The following is a 21,159-nucleotide window of genomic DNA, read 5'->3' as shown; positions in this document are numbered from 1 at the left end:
AGCCAATAAAACTGAAAACACAGATTTATATTTGAAATGAAAAGAAAATTCTATATACAGATTTCATACTGGTTGAGGCGTTCATAGATTTATTCACTATTCATTAAAATGTAGACTGGTACAGTTACACTCTGGGGTTCCTTCATTTCAACGCTCGTCCCCTGTATACCACCTGCATAGACCACTTCTTAAAGGGAGTTTATTCCCAGGAGACTCAATATCAAGTCAGCCACAGAAGATTGTAGGGGACATTATACTGCGCACTATCATACCTTTAAATTGTACCAGTTCCTCAAAACAGTATTTTTTACAATAATGCAAATGTCACTCAAAAGGGGGGGTGTCTATGGCTCCATATCTGAAATCCAGATACTCTGGCATGGCTCACTGTACGGCCTTTTTGAGGAAACTGTATTTCTTTTGGATTATCTAAAGTTAAGATGGTGCTCAACACAACGTCCCCTGCACTTGCAACAAGGCTGGTGTGGCATTGAGTTTCCTGGTGACAGACTCAGTTTAATAATAGAGATGAGCGAACACTGTTCAGATCAGCCGATCTGAACAGCACGCTCCCATAGAAATGAATGGAAGCACCTGTGACGCTGACTTTGCCGGTGGCTGGCTGGCGTCACAGGTGCTTCTATTCATTTCTGTGGGAGCGTGCTGTTCGGATCGGCTGATCTGAACAGTGTTCGCTCATCTCTATAAATAATGCACATTTCTTATGTCTGTCATATATACATCAGTGTATGACCATTTGTTTAATATTATTAACCTACTTTAGAATTTTTAATACAATTCCAGTATAAACTATTAATAAAAACTGGAAAGAAAAAAAAATGTGGTCTTCTCTACTGGGTGGACCAGGTTTAAGATGAAAAACACTACTGAGAAAGAGGATGTGACTCTCCACTGAGTCGCTGTCCCTTCAGCACCCTATAACCCTATTTCTAGGCTATATTGATAATGTACCACATTGCTTCCACATTCAGTTTTATGCTGTTGAGAAAATACCACTCGCAGTTACGTGTATATACATCCGCCAAGGTTATTAGTAAGAAATAATTATGCAAGATTACATAAGCAGGTCTCAAAGGTCACTTAGCTTGAATAAAACCTTAAGAGGGAGGTAATAAAACTAATGGCTTATGCACTTCTTTTATTAAGATTTTTCTCTCTCTCCAGGAAGTCTTTGCTCCCTTGTGGTCGTTTTAAAGGAGATCGGTCAGGTTGATATGAGACCGAGGTCAACATGGGACAATAAACCACCCTTATGGACCAGAAGTTTAGTGTCCCATATAGACCTGTAGCAATGCTATCCGTACCTGCATTAAAAAAAACCAAAAAAAAAAACTTTATACTTGCCTAAGGAGGATTCCAATGAGCGGTATCTGACTCCTTCCTGGTGCTCCTGGTGCCTGTGCAGTTTTTCAATGAAGTCAAGGTGTACTCCTTTGCTTTCACTGAGAAAGTGTAACAGCAGGAGGAGTACCAGAGCCAGGTAAGTATATTCATTGTCATTGCAGGCACGGATGGCATTAAAAGAGGGCTATTTGGAACACCAAAACTCCAGGTCCACAAGGTTGGTGGGTTTAGGGTCTCAAAATGCACTAACATGTTCCATTTAATTAAATTAGGTATCAATGTACATGAAGGGGCTGTCCAGAAAAAAACTTTTTTTTTTTTTTTTAAAGTGGAGTCTGGGGAAGGTTACAAAAACAACAACAATAATAACAAAAAAAAAAAAAAAAACACTTACTAGTGCCCAGTGCTTTGGTGTCCCAGGCTGGTCTGGTCCTGTAGTGCCACGGGGCTTTACCAGTGGAAGTCAAATGACCAATGAATCCAATCAGCAACTTTAAGAAAGGACACAGGACTTCATTCATATCAGTTACCTGTGAAGTCCTGGTTCTTTCATTGGGTTGCCGATTGGACTCACTGGTCGCATGCAGCGCCAACTACTACTGGAAAAACCATGGGTTGCTGTGGGAGCAGACAGCAGCCTAGGACACCGGAGTACCATTATTATTATTTTTTTTTTTTAAATTTCTGACTTTCCCCAGCCTTCTACCATAGCACTAAAACATTCTGGACAGCCCGATTAATGGGAGTCTACCAACACAAAAACCTCCTCTAATCCACTTCTATGTTGATGTAGTGGTGAACATACCTGTCTCATGTCAAAGCACAATCTGCTTTTGTTCAACTTTTATTGCATGTACAAATGAACTGTTCGGCACATTAAAGATAAGGCCACACCAGCTGGAGCATCCAATTTTCTTTTGTGGCTGTCACCCAGTGCTACCTCAACTCAAAAAGACTAAGATGTTTTCTGTGGAGCAATCACAAAAGAAGATGGTGCTCCAGCAGGTGTGGATCTGCCCCAAGTGCAGCTAATTTGCATGTTAAATTGAATTTTAATTTATTAGTAGCAAGATTCCATTTTGACATGAGAACAATATGTGCACTATGTCACTAACCAGCTCTACGACAGTATATAAGTGGCTTGGGTAGTGGTAGACTCTCTTAAACTAGGCAAAAATATAAAGCAATCCCATTCAGATGTTGGCACCAACTACACCGCCTCTCCCCATTGTGAAGATGCCACCCACTAGCGGTACCACCAGCCTACCACTGCATGAGTAAGTAGGAAGCTCATCTTATCCACTGGATCTTACTCCACTCATCTTACCCAGGACATTATTGTATGCACGAAATTCCCTTATGAGTCCTGAGGATTACAGGATGAAATATGTAGGATCAAAAGGGTAATAAGAATAATCTGAAGGTTTAAAGTATACTAAATCTGACCCATGAGAAAATACAACCATATTTTGTTCATAACGGCTAGTAGATTTCAGATACATTTCACTGCTAACTTATATCATTGTTGGATAATCCAGCAATCTGTCCTTTAATTCCAGACTAAAGTCATAACATCCAGCTACCTGTACGAATGAGATGAATTAAACCACAGCCGTCCTCTTCGCTTTCTACAAAACTCATTTATCAGAATTAGGAGCACTTATTCACAAGCTGAAACTTACCAATTATGGACCATCAATTTCTGCACTGCTAGCAAAGCATTGTAGCGGACCTGCTGGTCTTCATGATGCATGTGGTTCATTACCAGCTGCTTCCCACCCAACTGCTCAATCACCCTGAAAGATGAAGAAAGGACTTGTCATATTGATCGCTAGCACCGGCTGACAGATTTACCTAAGAAGATTTTCAGAATTTCATGACTCATGAGTATAAAGCAGGTTCTTCTCATCTTCTATAAGACATACATTATTAACTATAGCATAATACATCATGGGTTTATAGTTTTTATTTTCAATAATGCATTCATATGTATATAACCTCTGTTATACAGGGAACATGGTGCTGAAATCTTGTGATAAGCACCTGACATCCATCCACCTACAATAGGCTGGTAATTCAAGGAGATCCTGCTGCTTACCAAGTAAAAAGAGAAGAATGTATTGCATGTGACGTGAAATTGTGTCTGTGTGCTATATTCTGACACTTTATGTTTGTGCTTAAGGCTGAGGCCACACGTTGCGGAAACACAACTTTTTTTGTTGCAGATTTAAGGGTGGGTTCACACCTGCACCCGGTTTCCGCTTTGCAGGTTTCCGTTTCCTGCTCGAGAAACTGGACAGGAGACTGGACAGGAGACAGAAACTCATTTGAATGGGTTTGCAAAGTGCCTGCCTGTGAGCGTCTTCTGTCTAAAAATAAACAGTTTCGCCACAGAGACCAGAAGACACTCACGGGCGTCCACGGCTGGACACTGAATGCCGGGTTTCCGTCTTCTGTCAGCAGAAGACGGAAACCCACAAAACGGAGAGCGGGCGCAGGTGTTTTTTTGAGCCAAAGCAAAGAATGTTTACAAAAGGAACGTGCGATATATAGGAAGTTTTTATACTTTTCCCTTTTGCTCAATCCATTCCTGACTTTGGCTTAAAAAAATTAAAATCTGCAACAAAAAAGCTGCATTTCCTCAACGTCGGGCTTTAGCCTAAAAGGGATTTCCAAATATTTAGAAAATATAAGCCAGATCTGCATATGGCTAAACATAACAAAAGAAGGTATACTCACCTCCACCGATCCCCACTACTGCTATCCTGACTTTGGCCGAGTCCATTAGCTCTCCACCTCCTGCACCCACCCTGATATGGCAGGAAATGGGTGACAAAGCCCACTCGGACAAACAAAGGCGGAGGTGGGTCACTATGTGCCATAGTGCTAGTCTGAACTTCAGACAACTACCTGGAAATCTAAGCAGAGCAGGGCCTGATGCAAGTTAAAAATTTCTTAGGACATGTACATTAGGGAGTAAAATCTGTGTTTCTAATCCAGACAAAGAGAGTGTTCTATGTGGTTTATTAGAGTCATTCACTTGCTTGAAACGTCTTTCATTTGAATATAATGCAGTTGATAAGACAACTTGCATCACTGCAGGTCTGTGACGGGAACAAAGGACTATAGAGAACAATATTACAGACGATGAACTATAGAAGGTAAATATTCTTCTGTGTACCTTCCTTTACATGTCCTTACACTGCTGGTGTTTAGTAGAGATGAGCGAACAGTGTTCTATCGAACTCATGTTCGATCGGATATTAGGCTGTTCGGCATGTTCGAATCGAATCGAACACCGCGTGGTAAAGTGCGCCATTACTCGATTCCCCTCCCACCTTCCCTGGCGCCTTTTTTGCTCCAATAACAGCGCAGGGTAGGTGGGACAGGAACTACGACACCGGTGACGTTGAAAAAAGTAGGCAAAACCCATTGGCTGCCGAAAACATGTGACCTCTAATTTAAAAGAACAGCGCCGCCCAGGTTCGCGTCATTCTGAGCTTGCAATTCACCGAGGACGGAGGTTTCCGTCCAGCTAGCTAGGGCTTAGATTCTGGGTAGGCAGGGACAGGCTAGGATAGGAAGGAGAAGACAACCAACAGCTCTTGTAAGAGCTAAATTCCAGGGAGAAGCTTGTCAGTGTAACGTGGCACTGACGGGCTCAATCGCCGCAACCCAGCTTTCCCAGGATCCTGAATGGAATACACTGTCAGTGTATTCCCGTATACCCGATATATACCCCGATACCCGTTCCAACGGTGTGCCCCCCCACCTTCACCCCAGAAATACCCTGCAAGTCCCCTAGCAATAGAATTGGGGCTATATACACCCACAATTTTTACTACTGGTATACAGTGCCATTGTCTGACTGGGAATTCAAAGAATATATTGGGAATACAAATACCCTCATTTCTTGCTACTGCCATATAGTGCCAGTTTCTGACTGGTAATTCAAAGAATATATTGGGGTTACGTGCACCCACAATTTTTACTACTGGTATACAGTGCCATTGTCTGACTGGGAATTCAAAGAATATATTGGGAATACAAATACCCTCATTTCTTGCTACTGCCATATAGTGCCAGTGTCTGACTGGTAATTCAAAGAATATATTGGGGTTACGTGCACCCACAATTTTTACTACTGGTATACAGTGCCATTGTCTGACTGGGAATTCAAAGAATATATTGGGGTTATAAATACCCTCATTTCTTGCTACTGCCATATAGTGCCAGTTTCTGACTGGTAATTCAAAGAATATATTGGGGTTACGTGCACCCACAATTTTTACTACTGGTATACAGTGCCATTGTCTGACTGGGAATTCAAAGAGTATATTGGGAATACAAATACCCTCATTTCTTGCTACTGCCATATAGTGCCAGTTTCTGACTGGTAATTCAAAGAATATATTGGGGTTACGTGCACCCACAATTTTTACTACTGGTATACAGTGCCATTGTCTGACTGGGAATTCAAAGAATATATTGGGAATACAAATACCCTCATTTCTTGCTACTGCCATATAGTGCCAGTTTCTGACTGGTAATTCAAAGAATATATTGGGGTTACGTGCACCCACAATTTTTACTACTGGTATACAGTGCCATTGTCTGACTGGGAATTCAAAGAATATATTGGGGTTATAAATACCCTCATTTCTTGCTACTGCCATATAGTGCCAGTTTCTGACTGGTAATTCAAAGAATATATTGGGGTTACGTGCACCCACAATTTTTACTACTGGTATACAGTGCCATTGTTTGACTGGGAATTCAAAGAGTATATTGGGAATACAAATACCCTCATTTCTTGCTACTGCCATATAGTGCCAGTTTCTGACTGGGAATTCAAAGAATATATTGGGGTTACGTGCACCCACAATTTTTACTACTGGTATACAGTGCCATTGTCTGACTGGGAATTCAAAGAATATATTGGGGTTATAAATACCCTCATTTCTTGCTACTGCCATATAGTGCCAGTTTCTGACTGGTAATTCAAAGAATATATTGGGGTTACGTGCACCCACAATTTTTACTACTGGTATACAGTGCCATTGTCTGACTGGGAATTCAAAGAATATATTGGGGTTATAAATACCCTCATTTCTTGCTACTGCCATATAGTGCCAGTTTCCGACTGGGAATTCAAAGAATATATTGGGGTTACGTGCACCCACAATTTTTACTACTGGTATACAGTGCCATTGTCTGACTGGGAATTCAAAGAATATATTGGGAATACAAATACCCTCATTTCTTGCTACTGCCATATAGTGCCAGTGTCTGACTGGGAATTCAAAGAATATATTGGGGTTACGTGCACCCACAATTTTTACTACTGGTATACAGTGCCATTGTCTGACTGGGAATTCAAAGAATATATTGGGAATACAAATACCCTCATTTCTTGCTACTGCCATATAGTGCCAGTGTCTGACTGGTAATTCAAAGAATATATTGGGGTTACGTGCACCCACAATTTTTACTACTGGTATACAGTGCCATTGTCTGACTGGGAATTCAAAGAATATATTGGGAATACAAATACCCTCATTTCTTGCTACTGCCATATAGTGCCAGTGTCTGACTGGGAATTCAAAGAATATATTGGGGTTACGTGCACCCACAATTTTTACTACTGGTATACAGTGCCATTGTCTGACTGGGAATTCAAAGAATATATTGGGGTTATAAATACCCTCATTTCTTGCTACTGCCATATAGTGCCAGTTTCTGACTGGTAATTCAAAGAATATATTGGGGTTACGTGCACCCACAATTTTTACTACTGGTATACAGTGCCATTGTCTGACTGGGAATTCAAAGAGTATATTGGGAATACAAATACCCTCATTTCTTGCTACTGCCATATAGTGCCAGTTTCTGACTGGTAATTCAAAGAATATATTGGGGTTACGTGCACCCACAATTTTTACTACTGGTATACAGTGCCATTGTCTGACTGGGAATTCAAAGAATATATTGGGGTTATAAATACCCTCATTTCTTGCTACTGCCATATAGTGCCAGTTTCTGACTGGTAATTCAAAGAATATATTGGGGTTACGTGCACCCACAATTTTTACTACTGGTATACAGTGCCATTGTTTGACTGGGAATTCAAAGAGTATATTGGGAATACAAATACCCTCATTTCTTGCTACTGCCATATAGTGCCAGTTTCTGACTGGGAATTCAAAGAATATATTGGGGTTACGTGCACCCACAATTTTTACTACTGGTATACAGTGCCATTGTCTGACTGGGAATTCAAAGAATATATTGGGGTTATAAATACCCTCATTTCTTGCTACTGCCATATAGTGCCAGTTTCTGACTGGTAATTCAAAGAATATATTGGGGTTACGTGCACCCACAATTTTTACTACTGGTATACAGTGCCATTGTCTGACTGGGAATTCAAAGAGTATATTGGGAATACAAATACCCTCATTTCTTGCTACTGCCATATAGTGCCAGTTTCTGACTGGTAATTCAAAGAATATATTGGGGTTACGTGCACCCACAATTTTTACTACTGGTATACAGTGCCATTGTCTGACTGGGAATTCAAAGAATATATTGGGGTTATAAATACCCTCATTTCTTGCTACTGCCATATAGTGCCAGTTTCTGACTGGTAATTCAAAGAATATATTGGGGTTACGTGCACCCACAATTTTTACTACTGGTATACAGTGCCATTGTCTGACTGGGAATTCAAAGAGTATATTGGGAATACAAATACCCTCATTTCTTGCTACTGCCATATAGTGCCAGTTTCTGACTGGTAATTCAAAGAATATATTGGGGTTACGTGCACCCACAATTTTTACTACTGGTATACAGTGCCATTGTCTGACTGGGAATTCAAAGAATATATTGGGAATACAAATACCCTCATTTCTTGCTACTGCCATATAGTGCCAGTGTCTGACTGGGAATTCAAAGAATATATTGGGGTTACGTGCACCCACAATTTTTACTACTGGTATACAGTGCCATTGTCTGACTGGGAATTCAAAGAATATATTGGGGTTATAAATACCCTCATTTCTTGCTACTGCCATATAGTGCCAGTTTCTGACTGGTAATTCAAAGAATATATTGGGGTTACGTGCACCCACAATTTTTACTACTGGTATACAGTGCCATTGTCTGACTGGGAATTCAAAGAGTATATTGGGAATACAAATACCCTCATTTCTTGCTACTGCCATATAGTGCCAGTTTCTGACTGGTAATTCAAAGAATATATTGGGGTTACGTGCACCCACAATTTTTACTACTGGTATACAGTGCCATTGTCTGACTGGGAATTCAAAGAATATATTGGGGTTATAAATACCCTCATTTCTTGCTACTGCCATATAGTGCCAGTTTCTGACTGGTAATTCAAAGAATATATTGGGGTTACGTGCACCCACAATTTTTACTACTGGTATACAGTGCCATTGTTTGACTGGGAATTCAAAGAGTATATTGGGAATACAAATACCCTCATTTCTTGCTACTGCCATATAGTGCCAGTTTCTGACTGGGAATTCAAAGAATATATTGGGGTTACGTGCACCCACAATTTTTACTACTGGTATACAGTGCCATTGTCTGACTGGGAATTCAAAGAATATATTGGGGTTATAAATACCCTCATTTCTTGCTACTGCCATATAGTGCCAGTTTCTGACTGGTAATTCAAAGAATATATTGGGGTTACGTGCACCCACAATTTTTACTACTGGTATACAGTGCCATTGTCTGACTGGGAATTCAAAGAGTATATTGGGAATACAAATACCCTCATTTCTTGCTACTGCCATATAGTGCCAGTTTCTGACTGGTAATTCAAAGAATATATTGGGGTTACGTGCACCCACAATTTTTACTACTGGTATACAGTGCCATTGTCTGACTGGGAATTCAAAGAATATATTGGGGTTATAAATACCCTCATTTCTTGCTACTGCCATATAGTGCCAGTTTCTGACTGGGAATTCAAAGAATATATTGGGGTTACGTGCACCCACAATTTTTACTACTGGTATACAGTGCCATTGTCTGACTGGGAATTCAAAGAATATATTGGGGTTATAAATACCCTCATTTCTTGCTACTGCCATATAGTGCCAGTTTCTGACTGGTAATTCAAAGAATATATTGGGGTTACGTGCACCCACAATTTTTACTACTGGTATACAGTGCCATTGTCTGACTGGGAATTCAAAGAGTATATTGGGAATACAAATACCCTCATTTCTTGCTACTGCCATATAGTGCCAGTTTCTGACTGGGAATTCAAAGAATATATTGGGGTTACGTGCACCCACAATTTTTACTACTGGTATACAGTGCCATTGTCTCACTGGGAATTCAAAGAATATATTGGGGTTATAAATACCCTCATTTCTTGCTACTGCCATATAGTGCCAGTTTCTGACTGGTAATTCAAAGAATATATTGGGGTTACGTGCACCCACAATTTTTACTACTGGTATACAGTGCCATTGTCTGACTGGGAATTCAAAGAGTATATTGGGAATACAAATACCCTCATTTCTTGCTACTGCCATATAGTGCCAGTTTCTGACTGGGAATTCAAAGAATATATTGGGGTTACGTGCACCCACAATTTTTACTACTGGTATACAGTGCCATTGTCTGACTGGGAATTCAAAGAATATATTGGGGTTATAAATACCCTCATTTCTTGCTACTGCCATATAGTGCCAGTTTCTGACTGGTAATTCAAAGAATATATTGGGGTTACGTGCACCCACAATTTTTACTACTGGTATACAGTGCCATTGTCTGACTGGGAATTCAAAGAGTATATTGGGAATACAAATACCCTCATTTCTTGCTACTGCCATATAGTGCCAGTTTCTGACTGGGAATTCAAAGAATATATTGGGGTTACGTGCACCCACAATTTTTACTACTGGTATACAGTGCCATTGTCTGACTGGGAATTCAAAGAATATATTGGGGTTATAAATACCCTCATTTCTTGCTACTGCCATATAGTGCCAGTTTCTGACTGGTAATTCAAAGAATATATTGGGGTTACGTGCACCCACAATTTTTACTACTGGTATACAGTGCCATTGTCTGACTGGGAATTCAAAGAGTATATTGGGAATACAAATACCCTCATTTCTTGCTACTGCCATATAGTGCCAGTTTCTGACTGGTAATTCAAAGAATATATTGGGGTTACGTGCACCCACAATTTTTACTACTGGTATACAGTGCCATTGTCTGACTGGGAATTCAAAGAATATATTGGGGTTATAAATACCCTCATTTCTTGCTACTGCCATATAGTGCCAGTGTCTGACTGGGAATTCAAAGAATATATTGGGGTTACGTGCACCCACAATTTTTACTACTGGTATACAGTGCCAATTTCTAACTAGGAATTCAAAATGCGCAAGGCTCCCGGAAAGGGACGTGGACGAGGCCGTGGGCGAGGTCGGGGGAATGGTTCTGGGGAGCAAGGTAGCAGTGAAGCCACAGGGCGTCCCGTGCCTACTCCTGTGGGGCAGCAAGCATTGCGCCACTCCACAGTGCCAGGGTTGCTTGCCACATTAACTAAACTGCAGGGTACAAACCTTAGTAGGCCCGAGAACCAGGAACAGGTCTTGCAATGGCTGTCAGAGAACGCTTACAGCACATTGTCCAGCAGCCAGTCAGACTCTGCCTCCTCTCCTCCTATTACCCAACAGTCTTGTCTTCCTTCCTCCCAAAATTCCGAAGCTTTACAGAACAATAACCCAAACTGTCCCTGCTCCCCAGAGCTGTTCTCCGCTCCTTTCATTGTCCCTCAACCTGCCTCTCCACGTCACGATTCCACGAACCTAACAGAGGAGCATCTGTGTCCAGATGCTCAAACACTAGAGTCTCCTCCATCTCCGTTCGATTTGGTGGTGGATGACCAGCAACCCACCCTCATCGACGATGATGTGACGCAGTTGCCGTCAGGGCATCCAGTTGACCGGCGCATTGTGCGGGAGGAGGAGATGAGACAGGAGTTGGAAGAGGAAGTGGTGGATGATGAGGACACTGACCCGACCTGGACAGGGGGGATGTCAAGCGGGGAAAGTAGTGTGGATGTTGAGGCAGGTGCAGCACCAAAAAGGGTAGCTAGAGGCAGAGGCAGAGGTCAGCAGCTTAGGCGAAGCCAGGCCACACCCGGAATCTCCCAAGATGTTCCAGTTCGTACCCAGCCCCGAAAAACTCCCACCTCGAGGGCACGTTTCTCGAAGGTGTGGAGTTTTTTCAAGGAATGCGCCGAGGACAGATATAGTGTTGTCTGCACAATTTGCCTCTCGAAATTGATTAGGGGCTCTGAGAAGAGCAACCTGTCCACCACTTCAATGCGCCGTCATTTGGAATCCAAGCACTGGAATCAGTGGCAGGCAGCAACGGCAGGACAAAGGCCGCCTGCCGTTCACGCCACTGCCACTGCCTCTGCCACTGCCTCTGCCTCTGCCACTGCCACTGCTGACTGTGCTGGCGATGCACTCCAGAGGACGAGCCAGGACACCACTTCATCTGCCTCCGCCACTTTGTTGACTTCTACCTCATCCTCCCCTGGTCCTGTCTTATCTCCTTCTCCTGCACCATCAAAGGCACCATCAGGCGTTTCTTTACAACAACCCACCATCTCTCAGACATTGGAGCGGCGGCAGAAATACACTGCTAACCACCCACACGCGCAAGCCTTGAACGCCAACATCGCTAAACTGCTGGCCCAGGAGATGTTGGCGTTCCGGCTTGTTGAAACTCCCGCCTTCCTGGACCTGATGGCAACTGCGGCACCTCGCTATGCCGTCCCTAGCCGTCACTACTTCTCCCGGTGTGCCGTCCCCGCCTTGCACCAGCACGTGTCACTCAACATCAGGCGGGCCCTTAGTTCCGCGCTTTGCACAAAGGTCCACTTGACCACCGACGCGTGGACAAGTGCATGCGGACAGGGACGCTACATTTCACTGACGGCACACTGGGTGAATGTAGTTGAGGCTGGGACTGCTTCCCAAACTGGCCCGGTGTACCTCGTCTCCCCGCCTAACATTCCTGGCAGGGACACGAGAAGAACACCCCCCTCCTCCTCCTCCTCTACCGCCTCCTCCTCCGCCACCTCCTCCGCTGTTAGATTGACCCCAGCTACGAGTTGGAAACGTTGCAGCACTGGCGTTGGTAGACGTCAGCAGGCTGTGCTGAAGCTGATCAGCTTGGGGGACAGACAGCACACTGCCTCCGAGGTGAGGGATGCCCTCCTCGATGAGACGGCAATATGGTTTGAGCCGCTGCACCTGGGCCCAGGCATGGTCGTTTGTGATAACGGCCGGAACCTGGTAGCAGCTCTGGAGCTTGCCGGACTCCAACATGTTCCATGCCTGGCCCACGTCTTCAACCTAGTGGTGCAACGTTTCCTAAAGAGCTACCCCAATGTTCCAGAGCTACTGGTGAAAGTGCGGCGCATGTGCGCCCACTTTCGCAAGTCGACAGTAGCCGCTGCTAGCTTAAAATCTCTCCAGCAACGCCTGCATGTGCCACAACACCGGCTTTTGTGCGACGTCCCCACACGCTGGAACTCAACGTTTCAGATGTTGAATAGAGTGGTTGAGCAGCAGAGACCTTTGATGGAATACCAGCTACAAAACCCTAGGGTGCCACAAAGTCAGCTGCCTCAGTTTCACATCCATGAGTGGCCATGGATGAGAGACCTTTGTGACATCCTACGGGTCTTTGAGGAGTCCACAAGGAGGGTGAGCTCTGAGGATGCGATGGTGAGCCTTACAATCCCGCTCTTGTGTGTTCTGAGAGAATCCCTGATTGACATCAGGGATAACTCAGATCACACAGAGGAGTTAGGGATAGCATCCGATCCGTCACAGCTGGAGAGTAGGTCCACACATCTGTCCGCTTCACTGCGTTTAATGGAGGAGGAGGAGGAGGAGGAGGAGGAAGAAGAGTTGTCCGATGATGTGATGGTGATACAGGAGGCTTCCGGGCAACTTCGAATCGTCCCATTGTTGCAGCGCGGATGGGTAGACATGGAGGATGAGGAGGAAATGGAGATTGAACTTTCCGGTGGGGCCAGAGGAGTCATGCCAACTAACACTGTGGCAGACATGGCTGAGTTCATGTTGGGGTGCTTTACAACCGACAAGCGTATTGTCAAAATCATGGAGGACAACCAGTACTGGATCTTTGCTATCCTTGACCCCCGGTATAAAAACAACATCTCGTCTTTTATTCCGGTAGAGGGGAGGGCCAATCGCATCAATGCTTGCCACAGGCAATTGGTGCAGAATATGATGGAGATGTTTCCAGCATGTGACGTTGGCGGCAGGGAGGGCAGTTCCTCCAGTAGGCAACCAAGTTCTCACCGGTCCACACAAACGAGGGGCACACTGTCTAAGGTCTGGGACACCTTGATGGCACCCCCTCGCCAAAGTGCCGCCACGGAGGGTCCTAGTGTCACCAGGCGTGAGAAGTATAGGCGCATGTTGCGGGAATACCTTTCCGACCACAGCCCTGTCCTCTCCGACCCCTCTGCGCCCTACACGTATTGGGTGTCGAAGTTGGACCTGTGGCTTGAACTTGCCCTATATGCCTTGGAGGTGCTGTCCTGTCCTGCCGCCAGCGTCCTATCTGAGAGGGTGTTCAGTGCAGCCGGTGGCATCATCACTGACAAGCGCACCCGTCTGTCAGCTGAGAGTGCCGACCGGCTCACTTTGATAAAAATGAACCACCACTGGATAGAGCCTTCATTTTTGTGCCCACCTGTGTAAAGCACCCCAACATGAAACTCCATGTCTGTACTCAACCTCTCCAATTCCTCCGCATCCTCATACTCATCCACCATAAGCGTTGCACAATTCTGCTAATACTAGGCTCCCTCCAACATGATTTCCCCCAACTCTGCTGGTTAGAGGCTCCCTCCACCCTGATTTCCACCAACTCTGCTGGTTAGAGGCTCCCTCCACCCTGCTTTCCCACAACTCTGCTGGTTAGAGGCTCCTTCCACCATGAATTTGCCCAAACTGGGCTGTTTAGAGGCTCCCTCCACCATGAATTGGTCCAAACTGGGCTGGTTAGAGGCTCCCTCCACCATTAATTGGTCCAAACTGGGCTGGTTAGAGGCTCCCTCCACCATGAATTTGCCCAAACTGGGCTGTTTAGAGGCTCCCTCCACCATGAATTTGCCCAAACTGGGCTGTTTAGAGGCTCCCTCCACCATGAATTGGTCCAAACTGGGTTTTTTAGAGGCTCCCTCCACCATGAATTGGTCCAAACTGGGCTGGTTAGAGGCTCCCTCCACCATGAATTGGTCCAAACTGGGGTGGTTAGAGGCTCCCTCCACCATTAATTGGTCCAAACTGGGCTGGTTAGAGGCTCCCTCCACCATTAATTGGTCCAAACTGGGCTGGTTAGAGGCTCCCTCCACCATTAATTGGTCCAAACTGGGCTGGTTAGAGGCTCCCTCCACCATGAATTTGCCCAAACTGGGCTGTTTAGAGGCTCCCTCCACCATGAATTTGCCCAAACTGGGCTGGTTAGAGGCTCCCTCCACCATGAATTGGTCCAAACTGGGGTTTTTAGAGGCTCCCTCCACCATGAATTGGTCCAAACTTGGCTGTTTAGAGGCTCCCTCCACCATGAATTGGTCCAAACTGGGGTGGTTAGAGGCTCCCTCCACCATTAATTGGTCCAAACTGGGCTGGTTAGAGGCTCCCTCCACCATTAATTGGTCCAAACTGGGCTGGTTAGAGGCTCCCTCCACCATGAATTTGCCCAAACTGGGCTGTTTAGAGGCTCCCTCCACCATGAATTTGCCCAAACTGGGCTGGTTAGAGGCTCCCTCCACCATGAATTGGTCCAAACGGGTTTTTAGAGGCTCCCTTCACCATGAATTGGTCCAAACTTGGCTGTTTAGAGGCTCCCTCCACCATGAATTGGTCCAAACTGGGGTGGTTAGAGGCTCCCTCCACCATTAATTGGTCCAAACTGGGCTGGTTAGAGGCTCCCTCCACCATTAATTGGTCCAAACTGGGCTGGTTAGAGGCTCCCTCCACCATGAATTGGTCCAAACTGGGGTTTTTAGAGGCTCCCTCCACCATGAATTGGTCCAAACTTGGCTGTTTAGAGGCTCCCTCCACCATTAATTGGTCCAAACTGGGCTGGTTAGAGGCTCCCTCCACCATGAATTGGTCCAAACTGGGTTTTTTAGAGGCTCCCTCCACCATGAATTTGCCCAAACTGGGCTGTTTAGAGGCTCCCTCCACCATGAATTGGTCCAAACTGGGTTTTTTAGAGGCTCCCTCCACCATGAATTGGTCCAAACTGGGCTGGTTAGAGGCTCCCTCCACCATGAATTGGTCCAAACTGGGGTGGTTAGAGGCTCCCTCCACCATTAATTGGTCCAAACTGGGCTGGTTAGAGGCTCCCTCCACCATTAATTGGTCCAAACTGGGCTGGTTAGAGGCTCCCTCCACCATTAATTGGTCCAAACTGGGCTGGTTAGAGGCTCCCTCCACCATTAATTGGTCCAAACTGGGCTGGTTAGAGGCTCCCTCCACCATGAATTGGTCCAAACTGGGCTGGTTAGAGGCTCCCTCCACCATGAATTTGCCCAAACTGGGCTGTTTAGAGGCTCCCTCCACCATGAATTTGCCCAAACTGGGCTGGTTAGAGGCTCCCTCCACCATGAATTGGTCCAAACTGGGGTTTTTAGAGGCTCCCTCCACCATGAATTGGTCCAAACTTGGCTGTTTAGAGGCTCCCTCCACCATTAATTGGTCCAAACTGGGCTGGTTAGAGGCTCCCTCCACCATGAATTGGTCCAAACTGGGTTTTTTAGAGGCTCCCTCCACCATGAATTTGCCCAAACTGGGCTGTTTAGAGGCTCCCTCCACCATGAATTTGCCCAAACTGGGCTGGTTAGAGGCTCCCTCCACCATGAATTGGTCCAAACTGGGGTTTTTAGAGGCTCCCTCCACCATGAATTGGTCCAAACTTGGCTGTTTAGAGGCTCCCTCCACCATGAATTGGTCCAAACTGGGGTGGTTAGAGGCTCCCTCCACCATTAATTGGTCCAAACTGGGCTGGTTAGAGGCTCCCTCCACCATGAATTGGTCCAAACTGGGTTTTTTAGAGGCTCCCTCCACCATGAATTTGCCCAAACTGGGCTGTTTAGAGGCTCCCTCCACCATGAATTGGTCCAAACTGGGCTGGTTAGAGGCTCCCTCCACCATGAATTTCCCAAAACTTGGCTGTTTAGAGGCTCCCTCCACCATTAATTGGTCCAAACTGGGCTGGTTAGAGGCTCCCTCCACCATGAATTGGTCCAAACTGGGGTTTTTAGAGGCTCCCTCCACCATGAATTGGTCCAAACTTGGCTGTTTAGAGGCTCCCTCCACCATGAATTGGTCCAAACTGGGGTGGTTAGAGGCTCCCTCCACCATTAATTGGTCCAAACTGGGCTGGTTAGAGGCTCCCTCCACCATTAATTGGTCCAAACTGGGCTGGTTAGAGGCTCCCTCCACCATGAATTTGCCCAAACTGGGCTGTTTAGAGGCTCCCTCCACCATGAATTTGCCCAAACTGGGCTGGTTAGAGGCTCCCTCCACCATGAATTGGTCCAAACGGGTTTTTAGAGGCTCCCTTCACCATGAATTGGTCCAAACTTGGCTGTTTAGAGGCTCCCTCCACCATGAATTGGTCCAAACTGGGGTGGTTAGAGGCTCCCTCCACCATTAATTGGTCCAAACTGGGCTGGTTAGAGGCTCCCTCCACCATTAATTGGTCCAAACTGGGCTGGTTAGAGGCTCCCTCCACCATGAATTGGTCCAAACTGGGGTTTTTAGAGGCTCCCTCCACCATGAATTGGTCCAAACTTGGCTGTTTAGAGGCTCCCTCCACCATTAATTGGTCCAAACTGGGCTGGTTAGAGGCTCCCTCCACCATGAATTGGTCCAAACTGGGTTTTTTAGAGGCTCCCTCCACCATGAATTTGCCCAAACTGGGCTGTTTAGAGGCTCCCTCCACCATGAATTGGTCCAAACTGGGTTTTTTAGAGGCTCCCTCCACCATGAATTGGTCCAAACTGGGCTGGTTAGAGGCTCCCTCCACCATGAATTGGTCCAAACTGGGGTTTTTAGAGGCTCCCTCCACCATGAATTGGTCCAAACTTGGCTGTTTAGAGGCTCCCTCCACCATGAATTGGTCCAAACTGGGGTGGTTAGAGGCTCCCTCCACCATTAATTGGTCCAAACTGGGCTGGTTAGAGGCTCCCTCCACCATTAATTGGTCCAAACTGGGCTGGTTAGAGGCTCCCTCCACCATGAATTTGCCCAAACTGGGCTGTTTAGAGGCTCCCTCCACCATGAATTTGCCCAAACTGGGCTGGTTAGAGGCTCCCTCCACCATGAATTGGTCCAAACGGGTTTTTAGAGGCTCCCTTCACCATGAATTGGTCCAAACTTGGCTGTTTAGAGGCTCCCTCCACCATGAATTGGTCCAAACTGGGGTGGTTAGAGGCTCCCTCCACCATTAATTGGTCCAAACTGGGCTGGTTAGAGGCTCCCTCCACCATTAATTGGTCCAAACTGGGCTGGTTAGAGGCTCCCTCCACCATGAATTGGTCCAAACTGGGGTTTTTAGAGGCTCCCTCCACCATGAATTGGTCCAAACTTGGCTGTTTAGAGGCTCCCTCCACCATTAATTGGTCCAAACTGGGCTGGTTAGAGGCTCCCTCCACCATGAATTGGTCCAAACTGGGTTTTTTAGAGGCTCCCTCCACCATGAATTTGCCCAAACTGGGCTGTTTAGAGGCTCCCTCCACCATGAATTGGTCCAAACTGGGTTTTTTAGAGGCTCCCTCCACCATGAATTGGTCCAAACTGGGCTGGTTAGAGGCTCCCTCCACCATGAATTGGTCCAAACTGGGGTGGTTAGAGGCTCCCTCCACCATTAATTGGTCCAAACTGGGCTGGTTAGAGGCTCCCTCCACCATTAATTGGTCCAAACTGGGCTGGTTAGAGGCTCCCTCCACCATTAATTGGTCCAAACTGGGCTGGTTAGAGGCTCCCTCCACCATGAATTTGCCCAAACTGGGCTGTTTAGAGGCTCCCTCCACCATGAATTTGCCCAAACTGGGCTGGTTAGAGGCTCCCTCCACCATGAATTGGTCCAAACTGGGGTTTTTAGAGGCTCCCTCCACCATGAATTGGTCCAAACTTGGCTGTTTAGAGGCTCCCTCCACCATTAATTGGTCCAAACTGGGCTGGTTAGAGGCTCCCTCCACCATGAATTGGTCCAAACTGGGTTTTTTAGAGGCTCCCTCCACCATGAATTTGCCCAAACTGGGCTGTTTAGAGGCTCCCTCCACCATGAATTGGTCCAAACTGGGGTGGTTAGAGGCTCCCTCCACCATTAATTGGTCCAAACTGGGCTGGTTAGAGGCTCCCTCCACCATTAATTGGTCCAAACTGGGCTGGTTAGAGGCTCCCTCCACCATGAATTTGCCCAAACTGGGCTGGTTAGAGGCTCCCTCCACCATGAATTGGTCCAAACTGGGTTTTTTAGAGGCTCCCTCCACCATGAATTTGCCCAAACTGGGCTGGTTAGAGGCTCCCTCCACCATGAATTGGTCCAAACTGGGGTTTTTAGAGGCTCCCTCCACCATGAATTTGCCCAAACTCTGCTGGTTAGAGGCTCAATCCACCCTGATTTTCAAAACAAATGTTGGTGCCAACCTCAACTTACTACAAGGGCCAAATTCACTGCTGGTGACAAGCTCTCCTCACTGCAAGTGCCAAATACACATGTTTCAAGGTGTTTTCCTACTGTCAGAGAGGTGGTATTGAGTGTGTAAAGTGTGTAGTTGTTAGGCTGTGATGTTGGGGTAATAGAGGGTCTTTGGTGTGTTAGATGCCCCCAGACATGCTTCCCCTGCTGTCCCAGTGTCATTCCAGAGGTGTTGGCATCATTTCCTGGGGTGTCATAGTGGACTTGGTGACCCTCCAGACACGGATTTGGGTTTCCCCCTTAACGAGTATCTGTTCCCCATAGACTATAATGGGGTTCGAAACCCGTTCGAACACACGAACATTGAGCGGCTGTTCGAATCGAATTTCGAACCTCGAACATTTTAGTGTTCGCTCATCTCTAGTGTTTAGGTACCCAAAACCCAGAAACCGCAGTCCCATCCGTAGCTCTATTCAGAAGTTTTATTACTTTGAGAAGTGACAGGTGAGACATCAGAAGCCACTACAGTATTCAAGTAATAAAACTTTTGAATTGAGCAACATATGGAACTGAGGTTACATGGTTTGGGACCCTAAACCCCTCCAATATAAGGATACAATGTTGGTCTAGAGGACCGAAAAGTAGTTTTCATTAAAAGGAAAGCTTCATAAATGTACTGGAAATGAGGATCCAATGGCGCTGTTATTTTTATTTTTTTAAGGCATGCCTAAATTTGAAATGATTTCCTTTAGTTTATCTTGTGTTGGTCTTGACTGATAATTGATTGATTAATTAATTTAAAAAAAAACAAAAAACTTCAGAATTCTGCTGGTTCCCCTTTATCAGACTACAGTGTACTGTTAGGTCAAGGACAGACTAAGCAAAATCACCGTGGGTTAGCATCTAGAATTTGCCAGTGACTGACCTGCAATGAATTAGTTCCATATTTAAAGAGGACCTTTCATCAGATTGGGCACAGGCAGTTCCATATACTGCTGGAAAGCCGACAGTGCGCTGAATGCTTTCCCGATCTGTGCCCCGGGTAAAGCGCTATCAGTCCCGGTACTGTAGCTCTTTACAGTCAGAAGGGCGTTCCTGACAGTCTGCTCACAGTGCTCGTCCATAGACGAGTATTATCAGGAGGGGAGGGGGCGTTCCTCCCCGCTCACACAGTACAGTGCTATAGGCGCTGCTGTGGAGAAGGACGTTCCTGACTGAACTGCCTGTGCCCAATCTGATGAAAGGTCCTCTTTAAACAAATCCCATCCAAAATATCAGCCCTTGACTTGACGCTAAAGTACAGGCCAGATTTGCTCTGCAGTTCAAACCCCTGACTGGTGGAGCAGATACAGCTGAAGCTTAACTGGTAGGCAACAGCCATGTGGCAAATGCAGCACAGGTTCTACCCCAGAAGTGATAGACATAACACAATGACAACTGCGCCAGAATCAGTGTTAAATAGTGATGCATACGCAGAAAACTGGTGTTATTGGAGGTGGCAAAAGGTGCTCCATTATTGGCAAAAGTCATTTTTAGCTAAGCACATCCTTGCATAGCCTTTTGTATGTAAATCGCCTCAGTAGTGTTTGAATAAGTCCGTTTTTATGCATATGCTAATTAGCTTCTCGGTGCACAGGATGTTGTCAGCCAGCTCTCCTCTCCCTGCTGTATACTATGTATGAGAGCAATGAGGAAGAGTCAGCTGCAGCAGCCTGTGCTGTATATACAGAAGACAGTGCACAATGAGACTTCTGCTGTGCATGGAGAGGCTAATTAGCATATAAATAAAAACAGGCTCATTCAAAAACCACTGAGGCAATTTACATACAAAAGGCAGGTGTGGAACAGACTTTCTAAAGGTTATGCAAGTATGTGCTTAGCTAAAAATAACTTTTTCCAATGATAGAGCCCATTTAATTCATTCTTGTCAGAGTTAGTCAACTTAAAGAGAGAGTGAGTACTTCTTAGAAGAATGGGGTATATCCTCTGGGGAACACACAGGTCAGAAATTTAGGGTCTAGATCGATTAAA

The 21,159-nt window shown here is 45.7% G+C and overlaps 2 protein-coding genes across 2 annotated transcripts in view; both read right to left on the bottom strand.

The window, feature by feature from the left end:
• The window catches only part of LOC142200299 (transcription elongation factor A protein 1-like), a 524,101-nt gene that overhangs the window by 234,375 nt on the left and 268,567 nt on the right, over positions 1-21,159 (bottom strand). The gene's annotated exons all lie outside the window — the stretch shown is intronic.
• The window catches only part of ATP6V1H (ATPase H+ transporting V1 subunit H), a 124,158-nt gene that overhangs the window by 23,870 nt on the left and 79,129 nt on the right, over positions 1-21,159 (bottom strand). Inside the window, exon 14 of the mRNA XM_075270548.1 lies at positions 3,048-3,161. Coding sequence (XP_075126649.1) covers positions 3,048-3,161 — 114 coding nt within the window. The remainder of the gene's footprint in view (positions 1-3,047; positions 3,162-21,159) is intronic.

Source organism: Leptodactylus fuscus, chromosome 4, assembly GCF_031893055.1.
Source record: "Leptodactylus fuscus isolate aLepFus1 chromosome 4, aLepFus1.hap2, whole genome shotgun sequence".
Taxonomy (NCBI): domain Eukaryota; kingdom Metazoa; phylum Chordata; class Amphibia; order Anura; family Leptodactylidae; genus Leptodactylus; species Leptodactylus fuscus.
Note: the sequence above shows the minus strand (reverse complement) of the source record. Positions and strands in the feature narration are given on the sequence as shown.